This window comes from Callithrix jacchus, chromosome 19 (genome assembly GCF_049354715.1).
Source record: "Callithrix jacchus isolate 240 chromosome 19, calJac240_pri, whole genome shotgun sequence".
NCBI classification, from domain to species: Eukaryota; Metazoa; Chordata; class Mammalia; order Primates; family Cebidae; genus Callithrix; species Callithrix jacchus.
In genome coordinates, this window is record NC_133520.1 from 45583746 (window position 1) to 45608954 (window position 25209).

Below are 25209 nucleotides of genomic sequence, written 5' to 3' on the forward strand. Positions count from 1 at the left end.
TCTCTACTTGGCACAGAAGTTGGCACAGAGAGAGATCCTCCAATACCTGAGAGTCACCTGAATCACAGAACTCAGAGAAGATACGAGTGGTAATAATAAAGGAATAAAGCAAATTCTTAAGTTATCCATCACATGACCTCTGTCACATGATAGCAGTCTTTTTCTCCCTGTGGGTGTCTCTGCCTCCTCCGCCTTCCCTGTCACACCACTCCCGCACCCAGAGCATGAATGTGTACTCTAGCTAGGTAGCACAACAAGCACTGCACACAGCAACAATAGCCTCTAACCAGTAGACTAGCTTTATAGCTAAGAACCAACCACACATGAAAAAAAAATCATGCACTGTTTTTCCAGCTTAAGCCACTGATAGAATAAGTAACATAGAGAGTTCTCAGGAAGCACAGCAGTGGTTCAGAGCATGGACCTGGACCCAGAATGCCTGTGTTTGGATCATAGTCCCATCATTTGCTGATTAAGTTTCTTTTGCTACTCTATGCCTCAGTTTCTTCATACCAAAGATGGAGATAAGAACACCTACCTCATACAGTTGTTGCAAGCCTACCCATAGTAATGTCTGTAAGTGCTCCCTATTATGATTGGCAATTGTCCATCTTAAATTTGGAACCATACAAATAGCATGAATAGGAACCTTGCAGATAACCTATTTTAATCAATGTCTTGCTCAATTCAGAAGTTCTCTTTACAACTTAATTCATAAGAACTTCATGCTGTTTTTGACAATGACAGAGAACGCTCCTCTTAAGTTCCACCATTTCCTCAAACGACCCTGCTATTATTCTGCAGAGACTAAAACAAGGGAAATGCTCCTTCCTTTACAATCTATCGGAGAAGTGACAAATTTCCTACAGATAATTGGAAATTGTGCTTTTTTCATTATAGGCCTTTCTGTACAACTTATTTTCTTAATCATGTGCCTATAATAATTTGATTCAAATAGTTTAATATAAAAATGTACTCAGAGGTATTTGGCTGAGAAATAAAGACCTTGCTGTATTCACGTCTGACCACGAGAGAAGATGCAAGATCATCAACGACGTGAAAAATCACTGCTGCAGCCATGCCGAAAGATAACACGTCCCTACAGGACGTTGATGTTTTAGCTGATGTCTCAGTGTCCTGAGCTGAGAGAAAGAACTATGATTATATTTGTAGAATATACCTCTTAGGAATAGGACACATGCAGCTCTACAGGGAAAGGGGAAAAGTGTCAACTACTGCATCTTCTCCAGGACTCTGAGATCCTCACTTCATCCAACTGGGTAAAGGTGGCCAGGGAGCATCCTGAGAGTATCCATTTAGGGATGCTGGAGAAGTGCTTATCAAAACACAAAGAACTTTAAATTAGCCAGTTTTGAAATACAAATATAACTCTACTTATCAAAGGGGCTTCCTCTTGCCCCAAAATAACAGTGCCAATTCGATCCCTCTCCAGGATTATGGTAAAGGAATCTTTTTGCTAAAACCACACCTTTTACGCAAAGTAGTTCAAGGTCAAAGTTGACATGATTAATTATGGGCTCACACGAAGCGCTCTGCAGTCAAACTTAGGCTCTACCTCCATGCATGCTCTGTGCGGTTCTGGACAGTTCCATTCGCAATCACCCGGTGATCGTAAGGAACAGATGTAGCGTGACGTTGATGTTTTAGCTGATGTCTTGGCACACTGAACTGAGAGGAGGCAGAAAGGCCTCGAGCTGCAGTGGGCTGTCCTCAGGCTCACAGAGTCGCCCTTCTAGTGGGGGTCAAGAGGGTTTCCAAAACAAATACGTGATGCTCAATTCAGATAGTAAGTGCAATAAAGGAAAAGAATACCCATATGCAAAGCTCATGGCTTCGGTACAATCCCAAGTATTGTGTTCTTTCTTTCCATAAAAGTATAATCCAAAAGTCCAACTGTGGAACAATGTCATTAAAAATATGAGCTAAGTTCAACCCAAGTTTTTTGCTGAGTCTGTAATAAAAGACATTATAATTTATTTGACCTTGATCTAATAATCTATGTGTGGCATCAAACGACATATGAGGTATTTCTTTTTATAAAAAACTCTAGGTAATGAACTTATATTTCAAATTAAAACAAATTCACATATTAAATTTCTGAGAGTAGGTTTTTAGGAAAGCATATTATCTCACATGTACTTTTCTCCACTACAAGGCTACAATTGACGAAAAGCTTACACAGGCTCACTGGAGCCTACTTTCTTCTCAAATTTCTAATTCTAAATGACTTTACATTTCAATGAAAACCATTCACTAAACCTTCCAACAGCATTTAGTACCTTTTTAATGTCTCAATAAATATAATAAACAGGTCTTAAAATTCTATATCCCATATGAGGAAAACACATTAAAAAAAAAGGTTTAAAAAAAATGGGGGCATGAAGCAATTTCTAAGCAAGCCTTATAAACTTGAGTTTCATTAAAAAAAAAAAAATCAGACACTGAAAAGCCTAGTGAGGAAAAACAACATTGCTTACACTGAGACTAATTTTTAAGAATATTACAAAAATAAACAAATGATGATGGATGAACTTTCTTATGGTAATTAATAGGCAAGTGAAAAAGCCTGTGTCTCCAGGAATGAAGCCAGACTCTATATGAAAAGGACCTGGAGTTTGTAATACACAACTTGTTCCATAGAAAACTTCATACGATTTAGTGGCAACCAACCCCAGCAGGGTAAAAGAAACACTAAATGTGTAGGCGATCCAAATACAGCAAACAGTCACCAAAAAAACCATTCTGCAAAGTTCCTAGGGGTCAAAAGGTTATTTCCAGATTTTTAAAGAAGTATTCGTGTGCTTTAATTATTTATTTAACATATCCATCATCTCAAATATTTCAAACACTCTTGTTCAGCTATTTTGAATTATACAACACATCATTATTAACTATAGACAACATGCTACACAATAGACAAGCAGAACTTACCCTTCTATCTAAATGTGACTTTGTACTCACTGACCGAGTCTCCCCTTTCCCCATCCATCCTGTCCCCTCAGACTCTAGTAACCACCACTCTACTTTCTACTTCTGTGACTTTTTTAAGATTCCACATATAAATGAGATTGTAGAGTATTTGTCTCTCTGTGCCTGGCTTATTTCACTTAACATAATGTCTTCTAGATTTGTCCATGTTGTTGCAAGTGACAGGATTACCTAGTTTTAAAAGGCTGAATTGTATTTCATAGTATACACACACACACAATTATTATTATTTGAGACAGTCTCACCTCTGTTGCCCAGGCTGGAGTTCCGTGGTGTGATCTTGGCTCATTGCAACCTCCACCTCCCCGGTTCAAGCAATTCACCTGCCTCAGCCTCCCGAGTAGCTGGAACTACAGGTGCCCGCCCCCTTGTCTGGCTAATTTTTGTATTTTTTGGAGAGACAGGGTTTACCATATTGGTTAGGCTGCTCTCAAATTCCTGACCTTGTGATCCATACAATTCGGCCTCCCAAAGTGCTGTGATTATAGGCATGAGCCACTGAGCCTGGCCTATATTATATATTTTAACGCAATCATCTGTTGATGGACACTTAGGTTGTTTCCGTATCATGGCTCTTGTGAATAACACTACAATTAACCTTGCACTGTGGCAGTATCAAAGTTAAGGAGGTACTGTCGCAGTACTGAGCCAATGAAGTTTATCCAAGGTATGCTTATTGCTAATAATGCTGCAATGAACATAGGAATGTAGACATCTCTTCAACATACTGAAGTCATTTCCTTTGGGTATATACCCAGTAGTGGAATTGTTTGTTGATACAGTAATTCTATTGTTATTTTCTTGAAAAATGTTCACACTGTCTTTCAAAATGGCTATATTAGCTTACATTCCACCAACAGTGTGTAAGAGTTATCTTTTTTCCACCTCCTTGCGAAACTCCTTTCATAATAAAAACTCTCAACAAATTAAGCATAGAAGGAATGTTTCTCAATATGATAAAGGCTATATGTGACAAGCCAAGAGCTAACAGGATACTCAATGGTGAAAAGTTGAAAGTTTTTCTTCTGAGATCAGGAACAAGACAAGGATGCCTACTCTCATCACATCTGTTCAACATGGTACTGGACATCCTAGCCAAAGCAATTAGGCAAGAGAAATAAATATATGTTTAAATATATATAACATATAAACATATACGTTTTCTTTTTTTTAATTTTAAGTTCAGGGGTAGAAGTGGAGGTTTGCTACATGTGTCATGAGAAGTTTATATGTTATATATATTTAAACATATATAACATAACTTTATATAAATAAACTTTATCATACATGTTTATATGTTATATACATGTTAAACATAAACATATATATATACATATTCATGTTTAAATATATAACTACTCAATAACAGAAAAGCAATAACCTTATTGAAAATTGGCAAAGAATCTGAACAGACATTTCTCAAAAAGCATATAAATGACCAACAGATAAGTGAAAAATGCTCAACATCACTAATCAGAGAAATGTAAATTAAAACCACAATGAGACATTACCTCACATCTGTTAGAATGGCCATCAGCAAAAAAAGATGAAAGTGTTCTTACACTTTATATTCACGGCTAGAAACTCATTTAACTATCAGGAAAAATAAAATGTCAAAGCTAGAAATAAAAGCATCTGTCTGTGTCTTTACTTAGATTCTGCTCATGGCCTACATCAATATTCATTTCCCCAACAAAGCTAAACTTCTTTCCCCACTACCTTCACATGCTTTACAGAGCCAACAGTGATTAATGTTGAATATGGCTGAATCTCACAGCACAGAGATAATGTGTAAGAAACCACACATTTAGGGGAGACGTTAGCCTTTCACATTTTCAAAACACGTTGTCCTCCTTGCAGATAAAACATGTAGCCATGCTCAACTTCTAAGAGCCATCAGATAATTCTCATATTTATCTGCATTCAAAAATCACAAATGGATGCAGCTCAGTATTAAAAAGCATTTCAGCTACTGTTACTGAAAACTGACTGAAAAATAAAAGCCAAACTATAAAACAATCATATCTGCCTCAGACATGTTCCTCTTGAACTTAACTCCCATTTCTTCCCTCTCATCTCACTCCCAACTCAATCAGAAAGAACAGCTACTTTTGGATATATACCCAGTAATAAGATCACTAGATCTAATGGTAGTTCTGTTTTACATTTTTTTCAGAAATCCCCAAACTGCCCTCCACAGTGGCTGAACTAATGTATACTCCTACTAACAGTGTGTAAGTGTCCTCTTTTCTCCACAGCCTCACCTGTACCTGTTGCTCTGACTGGTATAAAACGGTACCTCATCATGATGTGGATTTGCATTTCTCTGATGATTAGTGACGTGGAACATTATTTCATATGTTTCTTGGCCACTTGTATGTCTTCTTTTGAGAAGTGTCTGTTCATGCTTTTTGCCCATTTAAAAAAAATGGGCAAATGTATGTCTTTATTAAATGTATGTATAGCTCACATTTACTTTAATGTTTAATATTAGAAGTGTTCTGGGTCTTTATTTAAAAGTGACCAGAAATATGCCATATGAACTTAACTCTTGTTTATATCAATTAGAAACAGCAAAATTCATTTTGTTATATGTTGTTTTAGCTAAAGTTTCAGTTTTCTTGTAATTTAAAGTTCAGGGGTACAAGTGAAGGTTTCCTACATAGGTAAGTTTGTGTAATGAGGGTTTCCATGCAAATGATTTCATCACCCAGGTATTAAGCCTAGTACCCATTAGTTATTTTTCCTGATCATCTGCCTCCTTTCACCCTCTACTCTCTGAAAGACCCCGGCATGTGTTGTTCCCCTCTATGTATCCATGTGTTCCAGTCATTAAGCTGCCACTTGTAAGTGAGAACATGCGGTATTTGGCTTTCTGCATTAGTTTGCTAAGGATAATGGCCTCCAGCTCCATCCATGTCCCTACACAGGATATGATCTCATTTTTTTTATGGCTTCATCTTTTGACCATTTTTTTTTTTCACGAAGCTATTTATTTTTTGCTTGTTGAATTGTTTAAGTTCCTTATATTACTGGGTGCTGGATAACAGATCTTTGTGGAAAGCATAGTTTGCAAATATTTTCTCCCACTCTGTAGGTCATCTGTTTACTCTGTGGAGAGTTTCTTGTGCTGTGCAGAAGCTCTTTAGTTCAATTAGGTTCCACTTGTCAATTTTTGTTTCTGCTGCAATGACTTTTGAGGACTTAGTCATAAATTATTTGTCAAAGCCAAAGTACAGAATGGTATTTCCTAGGTTTTCTTCTAGAAATCTTTCTTTTCTTTTTTTTTTTTTTAGACAAAGTCTTGCTCTGTAGCCAGGCCGAAGTGCAGTGGCATGATCTCAGCTTACTGCAACCTTCGCCTTCTGGGTTTAAGGGATTTTAGTTCCTCAGCCTCCTGGGTAGCTGGGATTACAGGCATGGGCCACCACACCCAGCTAATTTTTTTTTGTATTTTTAGTATAGATGGGGTTTCATCATGTTGGCCAGGATAGTCTCGATCTCCTGACCTCGTGATCTGCCCACCTTGGCCTCCCAAAGTGCTGGGATTACAAGCATGAGCCACTGCACCCAGCCTTTTCTATGACTCTCATAGTCTAAAGTCTTACATTTAAATCTTTAATCCATCTTGAGTTAAGTTTTGTATGTGGTAAAGGGGGGTCGGGGGAGGTCCAGTTTCATTCTTCCGCAAATGACTAGCCATCTAGCACCATTTATTAAAAAGGGAGTCCTTTCCCCATTGCTTATTTGTATTGACTTTATTGAAGATTGGATGACTGTAGATGTGTGGCTTTATTTTTGGATTCTCTGTTCTTTTCCATAGGTCTATGGAATACCATGCTGTTTCAGCCATGGTAATAATAAATTGTTCTACCAGAAAGACACATGCACTCATATGTTCATCACAGCACTACATACAATAGCAAAGATTCAGAATCAACCTAAGTATGCATCAGTGGTGGACTGGATAGTAAAAATGTGGTACATATATACCATGGAACATGACACAGCCAAAATATGAACAAAATCATGTTTTTTGCAGTAACATGGATGCAGCTGGAGGCTATTTAAGTGAATTAAGGCAGGAACAGAAAAGCAAATACCAAATGCTCTAACTTATAACTGGGAGCTAAACATTGGGTACACAGGGACACAAAGATGGCAACAAAAGACACGGGGGAATTCTAGATGGGGGAGAAAGAGGGACAAAGATTGAGAAACTATTGCATACTCTTCTCAGTACCTGAGTGAGAGCATCAATCAAACCCAAAACCTTAGCATCATGCAATATACCCAGATAACCAAACCTACACATGTACTCCTGAATCAAAAATAATAGTTAAATTATTATTATTATTTTATTTTTTTGAGACACAGTCTCACTCTGTTACCCAGGCAGCTGGAGTGCAGTGTCACAATCTCAGCTAACTGTAACCTTCACCTCTGGGGTTCAAGTGATTCTCCTGCCTCAGCCTCCCAAGTAGCTGGGACTACAAGCACGTGTCACCACACCCGGCTAATTTTTGTAGTTTTAGTAGAGACAGGTCATCACCATGTTAGCCAGGCCGGTCTCGATCTCCTGACCTTGTGATCTGTCCTCCTCAGCCTCCCAAAGTGCTGGGATTACAGGCGTGAACCACTGCACCTGGCCAAAATTTTTTTTTTTAAAGGAAGTAACAGGTTCTGGATTCTACTCCCTCCTTTTGTCCCATGGGCAAAGGCTTATCACAGAGCCTGTTCAGAGCAATGAAAAAAGGGGAAAAACTAAAAGAAAACCTTTAAGTTATCTCTCTCACTGGTTGCCTAAGTTTGAAACACCTCCAAATCCTACAGACATAGTTCATTTCCTAAGAAATGCAGGAATAAAACATTGGTTGAGTGCTTCATATGGGTGTGGGCGTGTGTACAGTAAGAACTCACTTAGCCTTCTGAACTAACCAGAAAACTGTAGACTAGAGAGATAAAGTAATTTTCCCAGGTTTATTCAGCTAGTCGGTGGCAAAGCTGAGATTCAAATCTGCCTTGGACAGCTTGGGCTGCCATAACAAAATAATACAAAGTGGAGTGCATAAACAGAAATTCATTTTCTCATAGTCCTGAAAGCCGGGAAGTCTAAGATGAAGGTGCCAGCTGATTCTGTCACTGGTGAAAACTCTCTCACAATAAGCATTTGTATATCTAAACATATCTCCACCTAGAAAAAGTACTGTGATACACCACAACCTAGCTAGGTGACAGCAATTTTTAGCTCCATTATAACGTTATGGGACCACCATCACATACGTAGTCTGTTGTTGACCAAAATGTTGTTATATGGTATATAACTATTTCATTTATCTTTTCTTGGTTCAATCAAAAGCAAGGAACTCTGTTAATAATTTTCTTTAAAGAACCTTTTCGTCATTTAATTCACAGATGTGAAAAAATTTCATAGTCATTACACAAACTGTAAAATTTGTATAAAATGATACAACCATAATAAAGTCTGATAAATTTATTTTCAACTCTAAAAATGAGACAACTGTAGCCAAAAGAAGTATGCCTGCTTGCCAGTTTTGTTTTTACATATGTTGCATGTTCTAGTTTTATCAGGTAACACATGCTTCATTCAGTAACAAGCTAACACACTGCCCAGAGCACAGAGCCCTGAACTAGGAGTCAAAGAAATTGGATGCCCATTCTGGCCCTGTGGAGTTAAGGAACTGGGCAGACCTGATCTATAAACTTCAATTCCCTCCACTATAAAGTGGGAAATTCACTCCCCTCCTGTGGACAATTTTACACAACTATCACCGATAATATTAGAGGGAAGAAGGCAGAAGAAGGAAAGTTCAAACCAATAGCTAATTCCATCTCTTCAAACACTAATAAAAAGATATGATTATGAAAATTCATAAAATATGTATCCTATTAAAGAAACTTTGACACATATACATCATGGAATATTATGCAGCCATAAAAAGGATGCGTTCATATCCTTTGCAGGAACATGGGTGAAGCTGGAAACCATCATTCACAGCAAACTGACACAGGAATAGAAAACCAAACACTGCATGTTCTCACTCAAAAGTGGGAGCTGAACAAAGAGAACACAAGGACACAGGGAGGGGAACGTCACACACAAGAACCTATTGGGGATGGGGGGCAAGGGGAGGGATGGCATTAGGAGAAATAGCAAATGCACATGATGGGTTATGGGTGCAGCAAACCACCATGGCACACGTATACCCATGTAACAGACCTGTATGTCCTGCACATGTATCCCAGGACTTAAAGCATAATAAAAAATAAAGATGAAGGATATGTATCCTGTATGCCAATAGCAATTATCTTTTTGGTATCTGCTACATTAGGGCAATTTCTTCCCAGGAAATTAGCAGAATAAAGCTTCCCAGCTTTGAGCCCTTTTGAGGGAGGGCAATGACAAATCAAAAAAGTAACATGACAAATTCCAATGAGAAGTCATAATTAACACTGAGATCTCACTGGCATTTCTGATTTAAATCTAAAAGCCATGTGCATTGTCCTTGTAAGGTACCCTTAACTAAAGAGTTTTAAATAAACTGAAAAAGCCATCATTGGGCTTAGAGATTAAAGAATAAAAATAACTACAATTTTATTGACTGTATCAAGCATATTTCTGATGAAATGCTAAGTAGTTTAATTATTATCTAATTTAATTTTAAGACACAAGATTTTCATAAATGATGTTTAAATAGGATAGAAATTTCAGCAAGAAAGTAATATAGCATTCACTGCCCAAGGGCCCATAATTCCAGTTAGCTTTAGACAGGACAGACATAAAAAACAGGAAGGAACCAGAGCCATTCATACCTGGGCTGGGTATCCCTACAGTATATCAAAACATATTTCCATATTCCTTGTTAGGAGATCTGTAATTTATTTTCAAATATGTTTGCAGAGGGAACGTCTGAGTCCACACCTCAGGGGTGGCTGACCAGTACTATGCAAGAAAGACCACATTCCAGGTGCAGGGGTTGCAAGCTGCTCAGCTTCTCTACCTAAATTGACAACTGATGCTTTAATGCACATACCAATGTCTGAAATGGGCTTTCCATGGTGAAACTAAAGTCATTCTGGATGTGTGAATTAGCTAAGATCTCGCAGAGATGCTGTAATCCTACCTCTTCCATAGCTACTGGAATGAGTCTACTGGAGCCTAATAGCTTTTTTCTTTAAGGAGGATGCCAGAGGCTTAGGACCTAAACAGTACTGGGTGCAGCCACTGGCTGAGTGGAGTTTCCAGTTGCCTGGTGTAGACTATGAGGGTAGCAGATTCCTAGCTCTGTGCCAGGCTTGTATCTGTCTGAAGCAAACCTTTCAGATAAGATCACATGACAACCCCTATAAGGACAGAGAGCTAGATGACCTCAAGTTTATGAAGCCGGGTTTTCAATCTATTTTGCTTGAGATGGCCAAGAAATATCTCTGTAATAAATATCTGCGTATGAGGGAGGATCCAGTCTGAAACTTGCTTCAGTTGAATCTGGTAGTAGGATGACAATACCACTAGTGCATTTGAAAAGTTTTGGGGCCAGGCACGGTGGCTCATGCTTGTAATCCCAGCACTTTGGGAGGCCGAGGCGGGCGGATCACTTGAGGTCTGGAGTTCGAGACCAGCCTGAACAACATGGTGAAACCCCATCTCTACTAAAAATACAAATAAGCTGGGTGTGGTGGCAGGCACCTGTAATCCCAGCTACTCAGGAGGCTGAGGCAATAGAATCACTTGAACCTGGAGGCAGAGGTTGTAGTGAGCCAAGATGATGCCACTGCACTCATGCCTGGCTGACAGAGCGAGACTCTGTCTCGAAAAAAAAAAAAAAAAAAAAGAGAGAGAGAGCAAGAAAAGTTTTCACTTCACACTTGTTATCCAAGCAATATATCAAAAACATCCCCTTCTGCTCTTAAAGTATCCCAGTTAGGATGATAAATTTTATCGTATTTCTATCTAACCATGACATTATGGGGGCATAAAGCTGAACCTTACGGAATTGCAAATTCTTTTGCAGCTACTATTATCTATGAAAACGGACCTACGATCTGTAAAGAACACACTAACTCTGAAATGCGGACCGAATGTAGCATAAAAATTCAATCAGTTTTCAGGACTCCGTGTTTGGATCCCCTTCCACGAACACTATTGCTCACGGAAGCTATTTTTCTCTCTCCTGGATTTTCCCTCTGGAGTCCCCTTCCACACTCTCTTATGGAAGCCTGCCTTCCCCTCCTAAACTCCATCTCTCTCTATTCCCTTCCACTCAGTGTGGAAGCTGCTTTCCTCTCCTGGATTTCATCTTTCTGGATTCTCTCACTCAGTATGAGAGTTAGCTGTTTATTTCTCTCCTTCTCTGCTTTCTCTCTCTGTCTCCAAATAAATCACTTCCTCAAAAAAAATTTTTTTTTCAATGAATTTTCACGAAACTGAACTACCACTATGAAGCTGGAGGATACTCTTAGAATATCAATTTATGTGACTAACAGGCTAGAATTATTTTAAATGAATCCCCTCCACTAACAACAACTAAAAATGCTGAGTAAAACATATTTGTAAAATACCATAAAGACAGCAAGAGCTGACAAGATAATAAAGACTTACAGTGCTAAACCAAAGGAAGAACCAACTCATCTCGGAGAAGGGACCCAGCCCACAAACTGCTTTTGTCCCGAGTGTATTTGCCTATCCTAACAAATAGGAACTTTCTCTTGATAATTTCATGGGGCCAGGGACCAAATATCAAAGCCTAGAAGCCACTCAACATAGAGATTCTAGACACGCTCCTCAAAGAAATGGGACTCAACGGGCTATACTGATAGCGAAACCAACCCATGCCGCACAGGAACAACGAGCACTGCCCGAAGGGACCCCCAGAGCTTGATTCACCGTGATCCTAAATCCACAGTGCCCTCAGGCCCTAGCACACACACACACACAAAAGGGTAAATCTCTGGAAGGCACTTCCATCTCAGACTTCACATCACTGTAAACCACAGAGTGAGATTTTTCACAGGTATTATAACTGTAGGCCAGTTTGAACGTTACCAAAAGACGCACTACTGCATTCCAGCAGCTCAGGCCTTCCTTAATACTTTTATATACTAACACACACACATACACAGTTAATTATTTGAGGATGCCTCCTTCTATTTGCTGTGTTAATAAACTTAGTCAAGAACCTGATCTCTTCTCCCCTCTCTGCCTTTTGAATGTATGTGTTGCCGAGAATGCTCCACATCTGTTATTGTGGAAATGACCTGCGTTCAAATAAGAGACTGAGCAAGTGATAATCAGTAGGTGCTGTAGCAGGCAGGGTTAGAACTTCAACAGCAAGAATCCAAACCTTACACACTAGTTACTCTAATGGAGCAGTTGGCAATACAAACATTACAAAGCAAATGCAACTCTAGAGTACTAACAGCAAAGAAGAGGAGAGAAATGATTCTTGCTGTTTATTACATATACTTTGTTTTAGAGAAGCCAATGCTGGTGGTAAGAAGAGAAGCAGCTTATCTGGATGAAAACAAAAAGTACTGGTTAATGAAGGGGCCCAGGTGCAAGTTCAACCTGTTCTATTAACCAGCTGCATGATACTGAGAGGGAAACTAGACCACTCACAGGTCTTAGTTTGCTGTCAATAAAAATGCCACAGAGCCAAAGCAAGACTAAGCAAAAAGAACAAATCTGGAACCATCTCATTACCTGACTTCAAACTATACTACAAGGCCACAGTCACCAAAACAGCATGGTACTGGTATAAACACAGGCAAATACACCAATGAAACAGAATAGAGAATCCAGAAATAAAAGCAAATACTTACAGCCAACAGATCTTTGACAAAGCACACAAAAACATAGAGTGGGGAAAGGACACCCTGTTCAACAAATGATGCTGGGATAATTGGCAAGCCACGTGTAGAAGAATGAAACTGGATCCTCATCTCTCACCTTATGCAAAAATTAACTCAGGATAGATCAAGGACTTAAATCTAAGACCTGAAGCTATAAAAATTCTAGAAGATAACATTGGAAAAACCCTTCTAGACATTAGCTTAGGCAAAGAATTCATGACCAAGAACCCAAAGCAAATGCAACAAAAACAAAAATAAATAGGTGGGACTTAATTAAACTAAAGAGCTTTTGCATAGCAAAAGGAACAGCCAGCAGAGTAAACAGACAACCCTCAGAGTGGGAGAAAGTCTTCACAATCTATACATCTGACAGAGGACCAATATCCAGAATCTACAAGGAACTCAAATTGGCAAGAAGAAAACAAAAAAATCCCATCAAAAAGTGGGCCAAGGACATAAGTAGACAATTCTCAAAAGAAGACACACAATTGGCCAACAAACATGAAAACATGCTCAGCATCACTGAGCATTTCTGTTTCTCCCACCTCCCCAAAAAGACAAATGGTCAGGGAAATGCAATCAAAACCACAGTGCAAACTACCTTACTCCTGCAAGAATGGCCATATTAAAAAACATCAAAAAATAATAGATGTTGGCATGGATGCAGTAAACAGGGAAGACTTCTACACTGCTGGTGGGAATGTAAACCAGTACAACTACTATGGAAAACAGTGCGGAGATTGCTTAAAGAACTAAGAGTAGAACTACCATTTTATCCAGCAATCCTACTACTGGATATCAACCCAGAGGAAAAGAAGTCATTATATGAAAAAGATACTCACACACACATTTATAGCAACACAATTCGCAATTGCAAAAATATGGAACCAGCTCAAATGCCCATCAGTCAAGGAGTGGATAAAGAATTGTGGCATATTCTATATGATAAAATACTACTCAGCCATAAAAAGGAACAGATTAATGGCATTCACAGCAACCTGGATGGAACTGGAGAGACTATTATTCTAAGTGAAGTAACTCAGGAATGTAAAACCAAACATTATATGTTCTCACTCGAAAGTGGGAGCTAAGCTAGGAGGATGCAAAGGCATAAGAATGACACAATGTACTCCGGTGACTTGGGGGAAGCAGGGAAGGGGTGAGGGATAAAAGACTACAAATTGAGTTCAGTGTACACTGCTCGGGTGATAGATGCATCAAAATCTCATAAATCGCCACTAAAGAGCTTAACCATGTAACCAAATACTTAACCCGTTCCCCAAAAATCTATGGAAATAAAAACATGTTTAAATGACACTGGAGGGCTAGATAAATTCTGTGGCCACTTCTACATCCAGAATCAATGATGTTTATGCTTCTGTGGATTTCTCAGTAGAGGCACATCCTGAGAGAAATCAAGTTTACTCTAGAGGCCACAAGAGATTCACACATGTAAATCCTGGTTCCAGACAACACACCAAGGCAGAACAGGACTTCACCTGCAGAAAAACACAACCTCTTGCTGCTTTAGACTTGGAAGGTAGCCTTATTAAAAAAAAAAAAAGTGTACAGGGTTACAAAGGGACTAAAGCAATCACTTCACATCCTAATGGGATAAAGTTTATGCATAATTCTGTATGACCCTTCAACTACTGCCTTTCATGCCATGTTATTACGAGCGTTGCATGTTAAGCAAGCACATTTTCAATGAACTCTCACTGGCTTTACCACAGACACAGATGTCAGGCGGACTTCTTTGTTCATAAGGTTCTCATTATTAACTCAACCCGAGTTGAATATTTGACTGAAGGAAAGAACCGTATCATTATTTTCAGATTTCATCGTATGACTTAACTGGGCTACATCCGCCAGCTTTAGAAACACCAAGTACCGCCTGGCGCCAGCCTTGGCCTTCTCTTCTATGACTACTACCCCAAATGTTTCAGCCTGAGGAAGTCTCCTCCCCATCAAAACAATTTAATAAAAACTTAAATTGTGATTAAGAGTTACTCATCAATTGACAGGGCATAACCAAGCTTGTGCTATTTATGAATTATCCCACACCATATTTTAAGTCCAACAAATAGAATCCACATTCATTAAGGGGTAAGCTAAAAAGCCAGTTAAATGCTTTCATGATGTATAAATTCTGGGTTATTCTTGAAACCATATTTCTTTAATAGGTAAACTGGCATTCCATTGGGTAATTCTGCTTTAATTCTATTCTTAGGATCTAGGCAGCTTAAGGGATACTCTGAATATAAATTTAATTCCTCTATTCACCTTTGGGTGGTATCTCTCAGCATATCTGCCATTGGAGGATGACATAAGAATGCCCAGCTATTGTATGGTAGAATTCAAGCATTAAAATATTGACATTAAAGCTATTTATAAAATGTTAAGAACCACTCCAATTCCAAAGAGAAAATATTTCTGTTCATATGTTGCAATCCTCACTCGCATGTGAAGGTAGTAGGAGATGGAATCCTAGGGGGTGGTCATAGGCTACAAGAATTCTCATGCACGGGATTAGTCCGCTTATAAAACAGACCCAGGAAAACTCTTTCCTTCTTTCTGCCAGTTAAGGATAGAGGGAAACAGCTGCAACCTGAAAGAGAGTCCTCACCCGAACCGAATATGCTGGCACCCTGATCTTGAACTTCCAGCCTCCTAGAACTGTGAGAAATGAATTTCTCTTATTCATCAGCCAATAGTCTGGGGTACTTTGTTATGGCAGCCAGAATTAAGATAATAACGTCATGTGAGAATTAGACTCTTAGTGAAGTATATAAATAATGCCACAGGCAAATTAATAGAAATCCTTCCAGAAACAATCATGGGATGTAACTTGATCACACTTACGGGAAACACACTAAACTTAGTCTATACAGAAACTCTAAGTTTGAAATAACTTTACCACCAAACGTCATATCCTTCAGCCCCAATGTTAATATTCAAAAGCTAATTTTATTTTCACACTTACCATGCTGTATGTCTTTCATATCTAAATGAAGGCTAGACATTAGGATTCCGACTGCTTGTGATCTTTTGTTGCTTAATAACTTGACAACCTGCTCGAGAAAGTAAAAGGGGAAAACGTTAATTTGAACTCCAACATGCTTTCTAGTCCTAAATGAAGAGTAAATTAAGAGAAAATATCTCATGTCGTTACCTAAGTATTCAAAAAAGTTCTTTTTTTAATGTTTGAAGAGAACCTTTGGGTTTTATGTCACAAACCTTCAAAATCCACCATTTTCCTCCATTATTCTCATCAGCCTCAAAGACATGTTTTATAGCAAGTCTTTTGAGAGCCTGATCTGTCAACAAGCAAAATTTCTAATGGTCTAGGAAGTTAGTCTGGTCTCTGTAAAATCACAATTACACATAGGTTCATTTGCAGCCTGAGAGTTGAAGTGGTCTTTTTTAACGTGAAGCCTTAAAATACATTAACGAGTGAAGGGCAAAATAAAAGTACACACAGAGAGAATCTGTCAGATTAGTCTGGTTGTACCATAAAATGTTTTTAAACTGTGTTTTCATTTGGGTGACATAGAAAGTTCTGCTAGATTCGCTTACTATTAAGAATATCATTTTACTTCGTGACTTTGTAAAACAGTTGGGTATGATTATTGTATTACATTCTAATTGACCCAACTTAAACCAAAATGGAAGGCAGGGTCCACAAATGCAAGAGCCATTAGGACAGCTGTCATTTGTGGTAACATAGAATCCGCTAGGTTAGTTTGGTTCTATCACAAAACAAAGAAATGTGCTTTCATTGGGGTCACATAGAAAGCTCACTGCTTTACTGGAAGTTTCTCTCATTCTGCATTTGACCCACATTTTATGGAGAACTTTCCAACTAATGAACAGAGTGATACATGTATCAAATTCAAAGGGTTTCATCGACACAATCTCAAGTCTGGATTTCCAGCAAGTCTGGAAGAATCAGGGCACACGAACCCATGGAAGGTCTTCCTGAAACAGAGGTGGGCAGGCTGTTGTAGAGCACATAGATATTTTTTGGCAATGTTTTCCAGACAACAGCATCGCTCGGAAATCCCGCTTGTGAAACTCATCCCAGGCTCTGATTGTGTGAAGGGCAGCATTTTCTATTTACTCCCAGTATTTTGTTTTAAATGTGCTTAGAAAAACAATGGAGAAAAAGGAAAGAAAAATGATTCTAGACAAATTACCAGAAGTGACAGCTGCCCTAACAGCTATTGCATTTGTGGACCCTGCCTTCCATTTTGGTTTAAATTGGGTCAATCAGGATAGTAATCAAATAATCATATGCAACTGTTACATGAAGTCACAGAGTAAAACAATATTCTCAACAGCAATAAGAGCACTCTTGGTTCTCCAGCATGGATGGGGGTGGGGAACAAAAAAAAACACTTTCAGAAGGACCAGCCCCCAAAACCACCCTGATCATTTCTTTTCTTTCTTTTTCCTTTTCTTTCTTTCTTTTTTTTTTTTTTTGAGATGGAGCCTCACTCTTTTGCCCAGACTGGAGTGCAGTGGTGTGATCTTGGGTCACTGCAGCCTCCGCCTCCTGAGTTCAAGTGAGTCTCGTGCCTCAGCCTCCTGAATAGCTGGGATTACAGGCGCACGCCACCATGCCTAGCTATTTATTTTTATTTTTATTATTTTGAGATGGAGTTTCACTCTTGTTGCCTAGGCTGGAGTGCAATGGTGCGATCTCAGCTCACTGCAACCTCCACCTCCTGGATTCAAGCCATTCTCCTGCCTCAATCTTCTGAGTGGCTGGGATTACAGATGCCCACCACCATGTCCGGCTAATTTTTTTTAACATTTTTCTAAATTCCACCTAGAAAACTCAGGTTAAAACTTGAATATTAATCTATCAGTACAGCAAATTATTTCTATCCATAGCAGTGTCCTCTTCAGAGTTTAAAAAATAGGAATTTAATATCCAAGAAGCAAAAGGTGTACACTCTCTCCTGAAAACCAGTTTCTAACCACCAGTCAATGCAGCCTGGGCCCAAACCTGCTGATAGACAAAAACGCTTTTATTAAGGTTTTCTATCACCTTCTGTTTCCTCAATGCAATAGGCATGTTTGAATCTATGTATCATTTGACCTCCCTATATAGTATTGACATGTTGATGACACTCTTATAGAAACTTTTCCAGGGCTCCTAACATTTCTTCTCAGTCCTTTTGAAGACGAATTATTCTGATTGCACCTTAAATATGTACATATCCCAGAGTTCTGTTCTCTGTACCTTACTGTCTTCACATATAACCTATAATTTCTCCTGTAGAAATGTACACATCTGCATCTTCAACATGGCCATCTCCTTTCCTAAAAGACATCTCCATTTAAATTACCCACATAATCTCAGTTTGACATGTCTAAAATGACAGACACATCAGCTCTACCCCAATAGCACCAGCCAGCTTCCTTTCCTTTATGCTATATATTGAGACAAAGGTACCATGATTCTTCATCCACCTACCAACATTAGGAATCTATAAGTCAATCAAGACTCCCACCTCCCCTTCACTGGCATACTCTGGTCTGATATCGAGTCCTGTTAATTATGGCTCCTCTGTATTTGTGGAAACCACCCCTCCTCCTTAACTCTGTTTTCAGCATTAGTATTTTGCACAGATAAATGCAAACGATTTCTGATTGGTCTCCCAAACTCTAGCTCAGTGGTTCTCAAAGTGTGTTCCTTGGACAAATGGGCACCATCATCACCTGGGAAGTTATCAAAAATCCAAGAAAAAGTTAGAGGGGGACTTCAAGCTGGCTGACTAGAGGCACCTGGTACTCACCTCCTCCACAAACAAGAACCGAAATAGCGAGTAGATATAATCACAGGTCAAACAGATCACATAAGCAAGAACATCGGAATTCAAAACATAAGTGACAGGAAATATGTGAGGCAAAGAAGAAGGAAGTGGGGCAGTCTGCTCAGCCAGGATCCACTGGGAGCCTAGAGAGGCTCTCTAATGTGACATAAAGGTTCTCCAGGCTCCCTCATGTGGAAAAAGTTAAGTGAGTGACCCCAGCAGCCCACGTTTCCAACACAGACGCCTGCAGTCCTAGCCATGGGAGAACCCCTCAACCCATACAGGCCCTGAGACGGGGAGATCATGCAGCAGCACGCCTCCGGAGAGGGGCTCACACTGAGATCCACTCACCTGCTGTGTTATAAACAGTTACAGCAAGGCACTATTTTGAAATGCCAGCCCCCACCAGATTGCACCCTGCCCTAAGGCCCAATAGCCCCTTCATCTCCACCTCCCTGGGGCTCCCTTGTATCCTCTAACCACAGCCAGGGCCAAAGCACAAGCCTTTGCCAATAACCCTGCTGCCCCTAGTAGCAAGGCCGTCATGAATTTAAGAGCACCCTGAGGATGCTCTTGCCTCTGCCATATGGGGCCACAGCACACACTTCCCCAGTCAGCTGTTTATTACTGCTGCCATGCTGTCTCCACCCTCTCCAGCAGCAGGGCCTCAGGGCCACCATGCAGTCGTTGCCACCCCCCACCTAGCCATTCTGCTGGAGTCATGGGGACCACCCCTATCCTGCTCACCACAGCCAGCAACCACACATACCACCAGAGAACAGGAAGACTTAACCCAGTTAAAACCCACCCCACTGCCCCAGTGCCCAAGAAAACCATCCAGAGGCTTGGGAATGGCCCTGCCCCATTCACCGCCATTGGCACCTGAGCACTCCTTCCAAGGGCCTGAGGACAAACCCACCCAACTTACTGCTACACCAAACTAGCACCCACCCACCCACACCATCCACCCACCCACGCCATCCACCCACCCACGCCATCCACCCACCCACGCCATCCACCCACCCACGCCATCCACTCACCCACGCCATCCACCCACCCACGCCATCCACCCACCCACGCCATCCACCCACCCACGCCATCCACCCACCCACGCCATCCACTCACCCACACCATCCACCCACCCACGCCATCCACCCACCCACACCATCCACCCACCCACACCATCCACCCACCCACGCCATCCACTCACCCACACCATCCACCCACCCACGCCATCCACTCACCCACGCCATCCACCCACCCACGCCATCCACCCACCCACGCCATCCACCCACCCACACCATCCACCCACCCACGCCATCCACTCACCCACACCATCCACCCACCCACGCCATCCACTCACCCACGCCATCCACTCACCCACGCCATCCACTCACCCACGCCATCCACTCACCCACGCCATCCACCCACCCACGCCATCCACTCACCCACGCCATCCACTCACCCACGCCATCCACTCACCCATACCACCTGCAAGCGTTGATACTGCCTGGCCTGTCACAGCCACTGCCAATACCAGTGCAAACCATTTGGGAGCCTAAGGGTTGTCTAGCCACTGGTACTGCTGTCACTGACACCATCCCCACTGCCTAGGGGCCCAGGACCCTCCCAGCCACCCAGGCCACTGCTTCCACTGCTGGCACCCAAGCAAGTCACCTGGGGGTCCAAGAATTGGCCTGCCTGAACCCGCTAATATCACAGCCAGCATACGCCACTGTAGGACCAAAGGACCGGTATGCTCAACCTGCCACTGCCACCTCGAGCACCTGCCAATGATTGAGGACTGGCCCACCTAGCATCCTCATCCCCAGCAAAACTTTTCCACAACCTCCACTAACAACCACACCCTAAGCAACTGCGGAAATTACAAGCACTACTGACACTTACAAATGAAAAAGTCATACAGAGACTATACTGCTGGATTCACCCAGAATCAAAGCCAAAGTGTTATATCAAACCAACATCATAGATACATGTTCAGGGAAAAGTCCTCCCCTATAAAAGCAAATTCAAAAAAAAATGGAATAAGTGACTGCTATACCAGATGCACAGATATAAACAAAGAGATATTACACCTCCAAAGGAACATAATTCTCTAGCAACAAATTCCAATGAAAAAGACATTCATGAAGTTCCAGAAAAAGAATTCAAAAATAATGATCTTAAAGAATCTCAGTGATATACAAAACAACTCATATGAACAATACAAAGAAATTAGAAAAACAATTTAGAATATGAATGAGAAACTTATCAAAAAGATAGATATCATAAAAAAACAAATAGAAATTATGGGATGGAAGAATTCATTGAATAAAATACAAAATACATTTGAAAGCTTCAACAATAAACTAGATTAAGCAAAAGAAAGAATTCTAGAACTTGAAGACAGGTCTTTTGAAATAACCTAGTCAGACAAAAATGAAGAATAAAGAATAAAAAAGAACAAAGACAGACTACATCACACATAGAATATCATAAAGCAAACACATATTTAAATTTTCAGTGTCCCAGATGATGAAGAACAAATGAAAGGGATGAGAATCCTGCTTAATGAAATAATAGCTAACAAATTCCTAACTCTAGTGAGAGATTTAGATGTACAGATACAGGAAAGTCAGAAATCTCCAAATAGATACAATTCAAAAAGGTCTTCTCTGTGGCACATTAGAATCAAACTGTCAAAAGTCAGAGGCAAAGACCAAATTCTAAAAACAGCAAGAGATAAGCATCAATAGGTAAGCGAACAGCAAGAGGTAAGCGAACCCCCGTCAGAATACAGCTGATTTCTCAGCAAAAACCTGACAGGCCAGGAGAGAATTGAATGATAGAATGAAAGAGCTGAAAGAAAAAAAAAACTCCCAGCTAAGGATACTGTTCCCAGTAAAGTTATCCTTCGTAAATGGCGGAGAAATACAGTTTTTCCTGGACAAGAAAAGTTGAAGATACTCATCACCAATAGACTGGGCCTACAAGAAAAGCTTATGGGAGTCCTACAGCTGCAAGCAAAAGAGTGATATCTACCATCATGAAAGCATGCAAAAGTATAAGACCCATTGATAGAGCAAACACACAAATAAGGAAGAGAAAGGATCCAAATGTTGCCACTGTGGAAAACCATAAAACCACAATGATGAACAATGAGAAAAAAGAAAGAAACAAAAGATACCCAAAGTAATCTGAAATCAATTAAGGAGGCTGGGAGCAGTGGCTCACACCTGTAATCCTAGCACTTTGGGATGCTGAGGAAGGTGGATCACCTGAAGTCAAGAGTTCAAGACCAACCTGGCCAACATGGTGAAACCCTGTCTCTACAAAAAAGTACAAAAATTATTCAGGTATGATGGTGAGCACTTGGCATCCAAGCTACTTGGGAGGCTGAAGCAGGAGAGTCACTTGAACCCAGGAGGCAGTGGTTGCAGTGAGCCAAGATTGTGTCACTGTACTCCAGCCTGAATGACAGAGTGAGACTCCATCTTAAAAAAAAAAAAAAAGAAAGAAATTAATTAAGAAAATGACAGGAATTGCCCTTACATATTGATAACTTTGAATTTAAACAGATTGAACTTTCCACTTATAAAGAAGATAATAATAATATGATAAAAGGTTCAATTCGGCAAGAGGATACATGCACCCAACAACAGATATATAAACATATAAAACATATTATTAGATCTAAAGGGAGAGACAGATTCAAATACAGTAATAGTAGGGGACATCAACATCACACTCTCAGCAATGGTAGGATCATCTAGACTGAAAATTAACAAAGAAACCTAGGATTTAAACTGTACTTTAGACCAAATAGACATAACAGACATTTACAGAAATTTCATTCAACAGCCATAGAATACACATTCTTCTCATCATCACATGAAACATTCTCCAGAATAGACAATATGTTTAGACACAAAAAAGTATCAACAAATTTTAAATGTAAAAATCCTATCAAGTATCTTCTCTGATCTCAATGCAATAAAAGTAGAAATCAACAAGAGGGACTTCAGAAACTGTACAAATACATGGAAATTAGACAACATGCTCCTCAATGACTATTGAGTCAAGGAAGAAAGTAAGGAATAGAAAAATTTCTAGAAACAAATGAAACTGGCAACATAAAACACCAAAACCTATGGGATTCAACAAAAGTAGTGCCAAGAGGGAAAGATTATAATAATAATGCCTACATCAAAAAAGGAGAAAGAGCTCAAACAATCTAACGATGTACAACAAGTATAGAAAAGTAAGGGCAAAATCAGTAGGAGAAAATAAGTAATGAAGATTAGAACAGAACTAAACAAAATAAAATCTAAAGACACAAAAAGTCAACAAAATGAAAAGTTAGCTTTATGAAAAGATAAACAAAATTGAAAAACTGCTAGATGGACTAACCAAGAAAAAGAGAGATAGAGAGAGATAGAGAGAGAACCCAAATAAACCAAATCAGAAATTAGAAAGGAGACATTACAACTGATACCACAGAAATATGAAAGATCATCAGAGACTATCATGAACAACTATACAATAATATACTGGAAAACCTAAAGGAAATGGATAAATTCCTGGACACGTACAATCTACCAAGATTGAATCAGGAAGAATTAGAAAAATTGAACAGACTAACAATGAGTTGTGAGATTGAATCTGTAATAAAAAGTCTCCCAAGAAAGAAAATTCCAGGACCAGATGGTGTCACTGCCAAATTCTACCAAATGTACAGAGAACTAACACTAATTTTCTTCAAACTCTTCAAAGAAAAAAAAGAAGAAGGGAATGCTTCTTAACTTATTCCACAAGGTCAGCATTACCCTGATACCAAAACCAGACAAGAATACAACAAAAAAAAAAAAAAAAAGAAAGAAAGCAAGAAAGAAAGAAAGAAAACTATAGGCCAGTATCCTGATGAACAGAGATGCAAAAATTCTTAACAAAATACTAATAAATTAAGTTCACAGCACATCAAAAAGATATACCATAATCAAGTGGCTCTTGTTTAAGGCTTAGTCCTTTAAAAAGTCATATAGAATTTTTCACATTTCATACCTGGAATTTGCTTTTTCTATAATAATTCAAACGTACTTGATTACAAGTTGGATTTTACATTTAAATGCCTAAGATTTTACATAGGAACAATAAGTATCTACCACCTTCCAGAAGGCAGACATTGGAAGAATACAGATGTCTAAAAGGATGGATTCCACAGTGCCCTGAAGTAACCCAACCTTTGTATTATGAACAACTGCTATTATCTGACCTTTTTTTCCAACACCTTGGAGAAGAAGAACCTAAAGTTAGAACATTCTTAGAATTCAGTGACCACAATGCAATGAAGATGATAGCAGACTCTTCTAAGATGATCTCAGAACTTAGGCAAAAAGCAGAAAATGCAGAGTTAATATCATTGGAAAAAAGAATTATCTTGAATGTGCCTTCATGTCAAATCTCTTAGTAATTCTCTTAATAAAGTTATCATCTTAGACTTCCCTAGAAGGCAGGACTGTGTAGAGACTATGAACATGGTCTCTGTAAAATAAAGCACTATTGCTCAGACTTAATGTGCACTTGAATCATCTGGGATCCTTTAAAGTGCAGATTCTGATCCCCAAGTCTGGGTGGGACTGAGATTCTTTGTCTCTAACAGGCTTTCAGGTGATACCAGTGCTTCTGGTGCTCAGGTTACGAGGTTCTCCTACTTGATTTCTAATGTGTTTCAGAAAAACTACTCCAACATTCTAAAGTCTCAGTTACCTCCCCTAAAAAACGATTAAAACGGTATCAACTTACAAAGGAGGTAGTGGATACTGAATGAGGTACTATTATCGGCATGGTTATAGCTGATTGTAGCCTCTAACTCCCAAATTCAAATGATCCCTTCCACCTCAGCCTCCCGAGTGGCTGCACCAGCCTACATCCTACTTTTATCCAGAGATAGCCAGATGACTAACATGGACAACAGAATGCAGGGAGCAATGAAGTGCAGCCCTCAAAAGGCTGGCTGGCCCTCAATTTTCTCTATCTTTTTCTCTCAGGCTAAGGCAGAATTAGGGAAGTGAGCCATCGTCAGTTGTACTACACCTGAGGGCGAAGCAATGGAAGAGCTGGGGAATGAATCTCTGGACACCCTGATGGAATACAGGCACTATATCTCCCTGGGCACTTACCTGCCTAGATTTCTCCCTGAGAGAGAGAAAATTAACTTTTCATCTTTTGCAAGTCAGAACAGTGGCAGCCAAACCAATATTTTAACTAATACCCCTACTACACACCAGGCATTGTGCTAGACAGTGGGGTAAAAGCACAGAAGACCAAAAAAAAAAAAAAAAAAAGACATTCATCATCCCTCTAATCAGCTCTATTTCACAGCCCCTGGAGCTCAGTCACTGATACCAGGATCTCTAGTCATCAGGATGGGAACCTCTGACTAACTTCCTCTGCATTTCCTGAATCCAGCCACACATCAGCCTCCACAGATGCTTCTTGTCTTTCATTC

The 25209-nt window shown here is 39.8% G+C and overlaps 1 protein-coding gene across 8 annotated transcripts in view; it reads right to left on the reverse strand.

Annotated features, from left to right (window-relative positions):
- FMN2 (formin 2) overlaps nt 1-25209 on the reverse strand; it is a 398830-nt gene that overhangs the window by 220328 nt on the left and 153293 nt on the right. For all 8 annotated transcript variants that reach the window (XM_078357268.1, XM_035280903.3, XM_078357264.1 and 5 more), the window contains one exon: nt 15863-15950. In XM_078357268.1, the coding sequence (XP_078213394.1) occupies nt 15863-15950 (88 nt within the window). The remainder of the gene's footprint in view (nt 1-15862; nt 15951-25209) is intronic.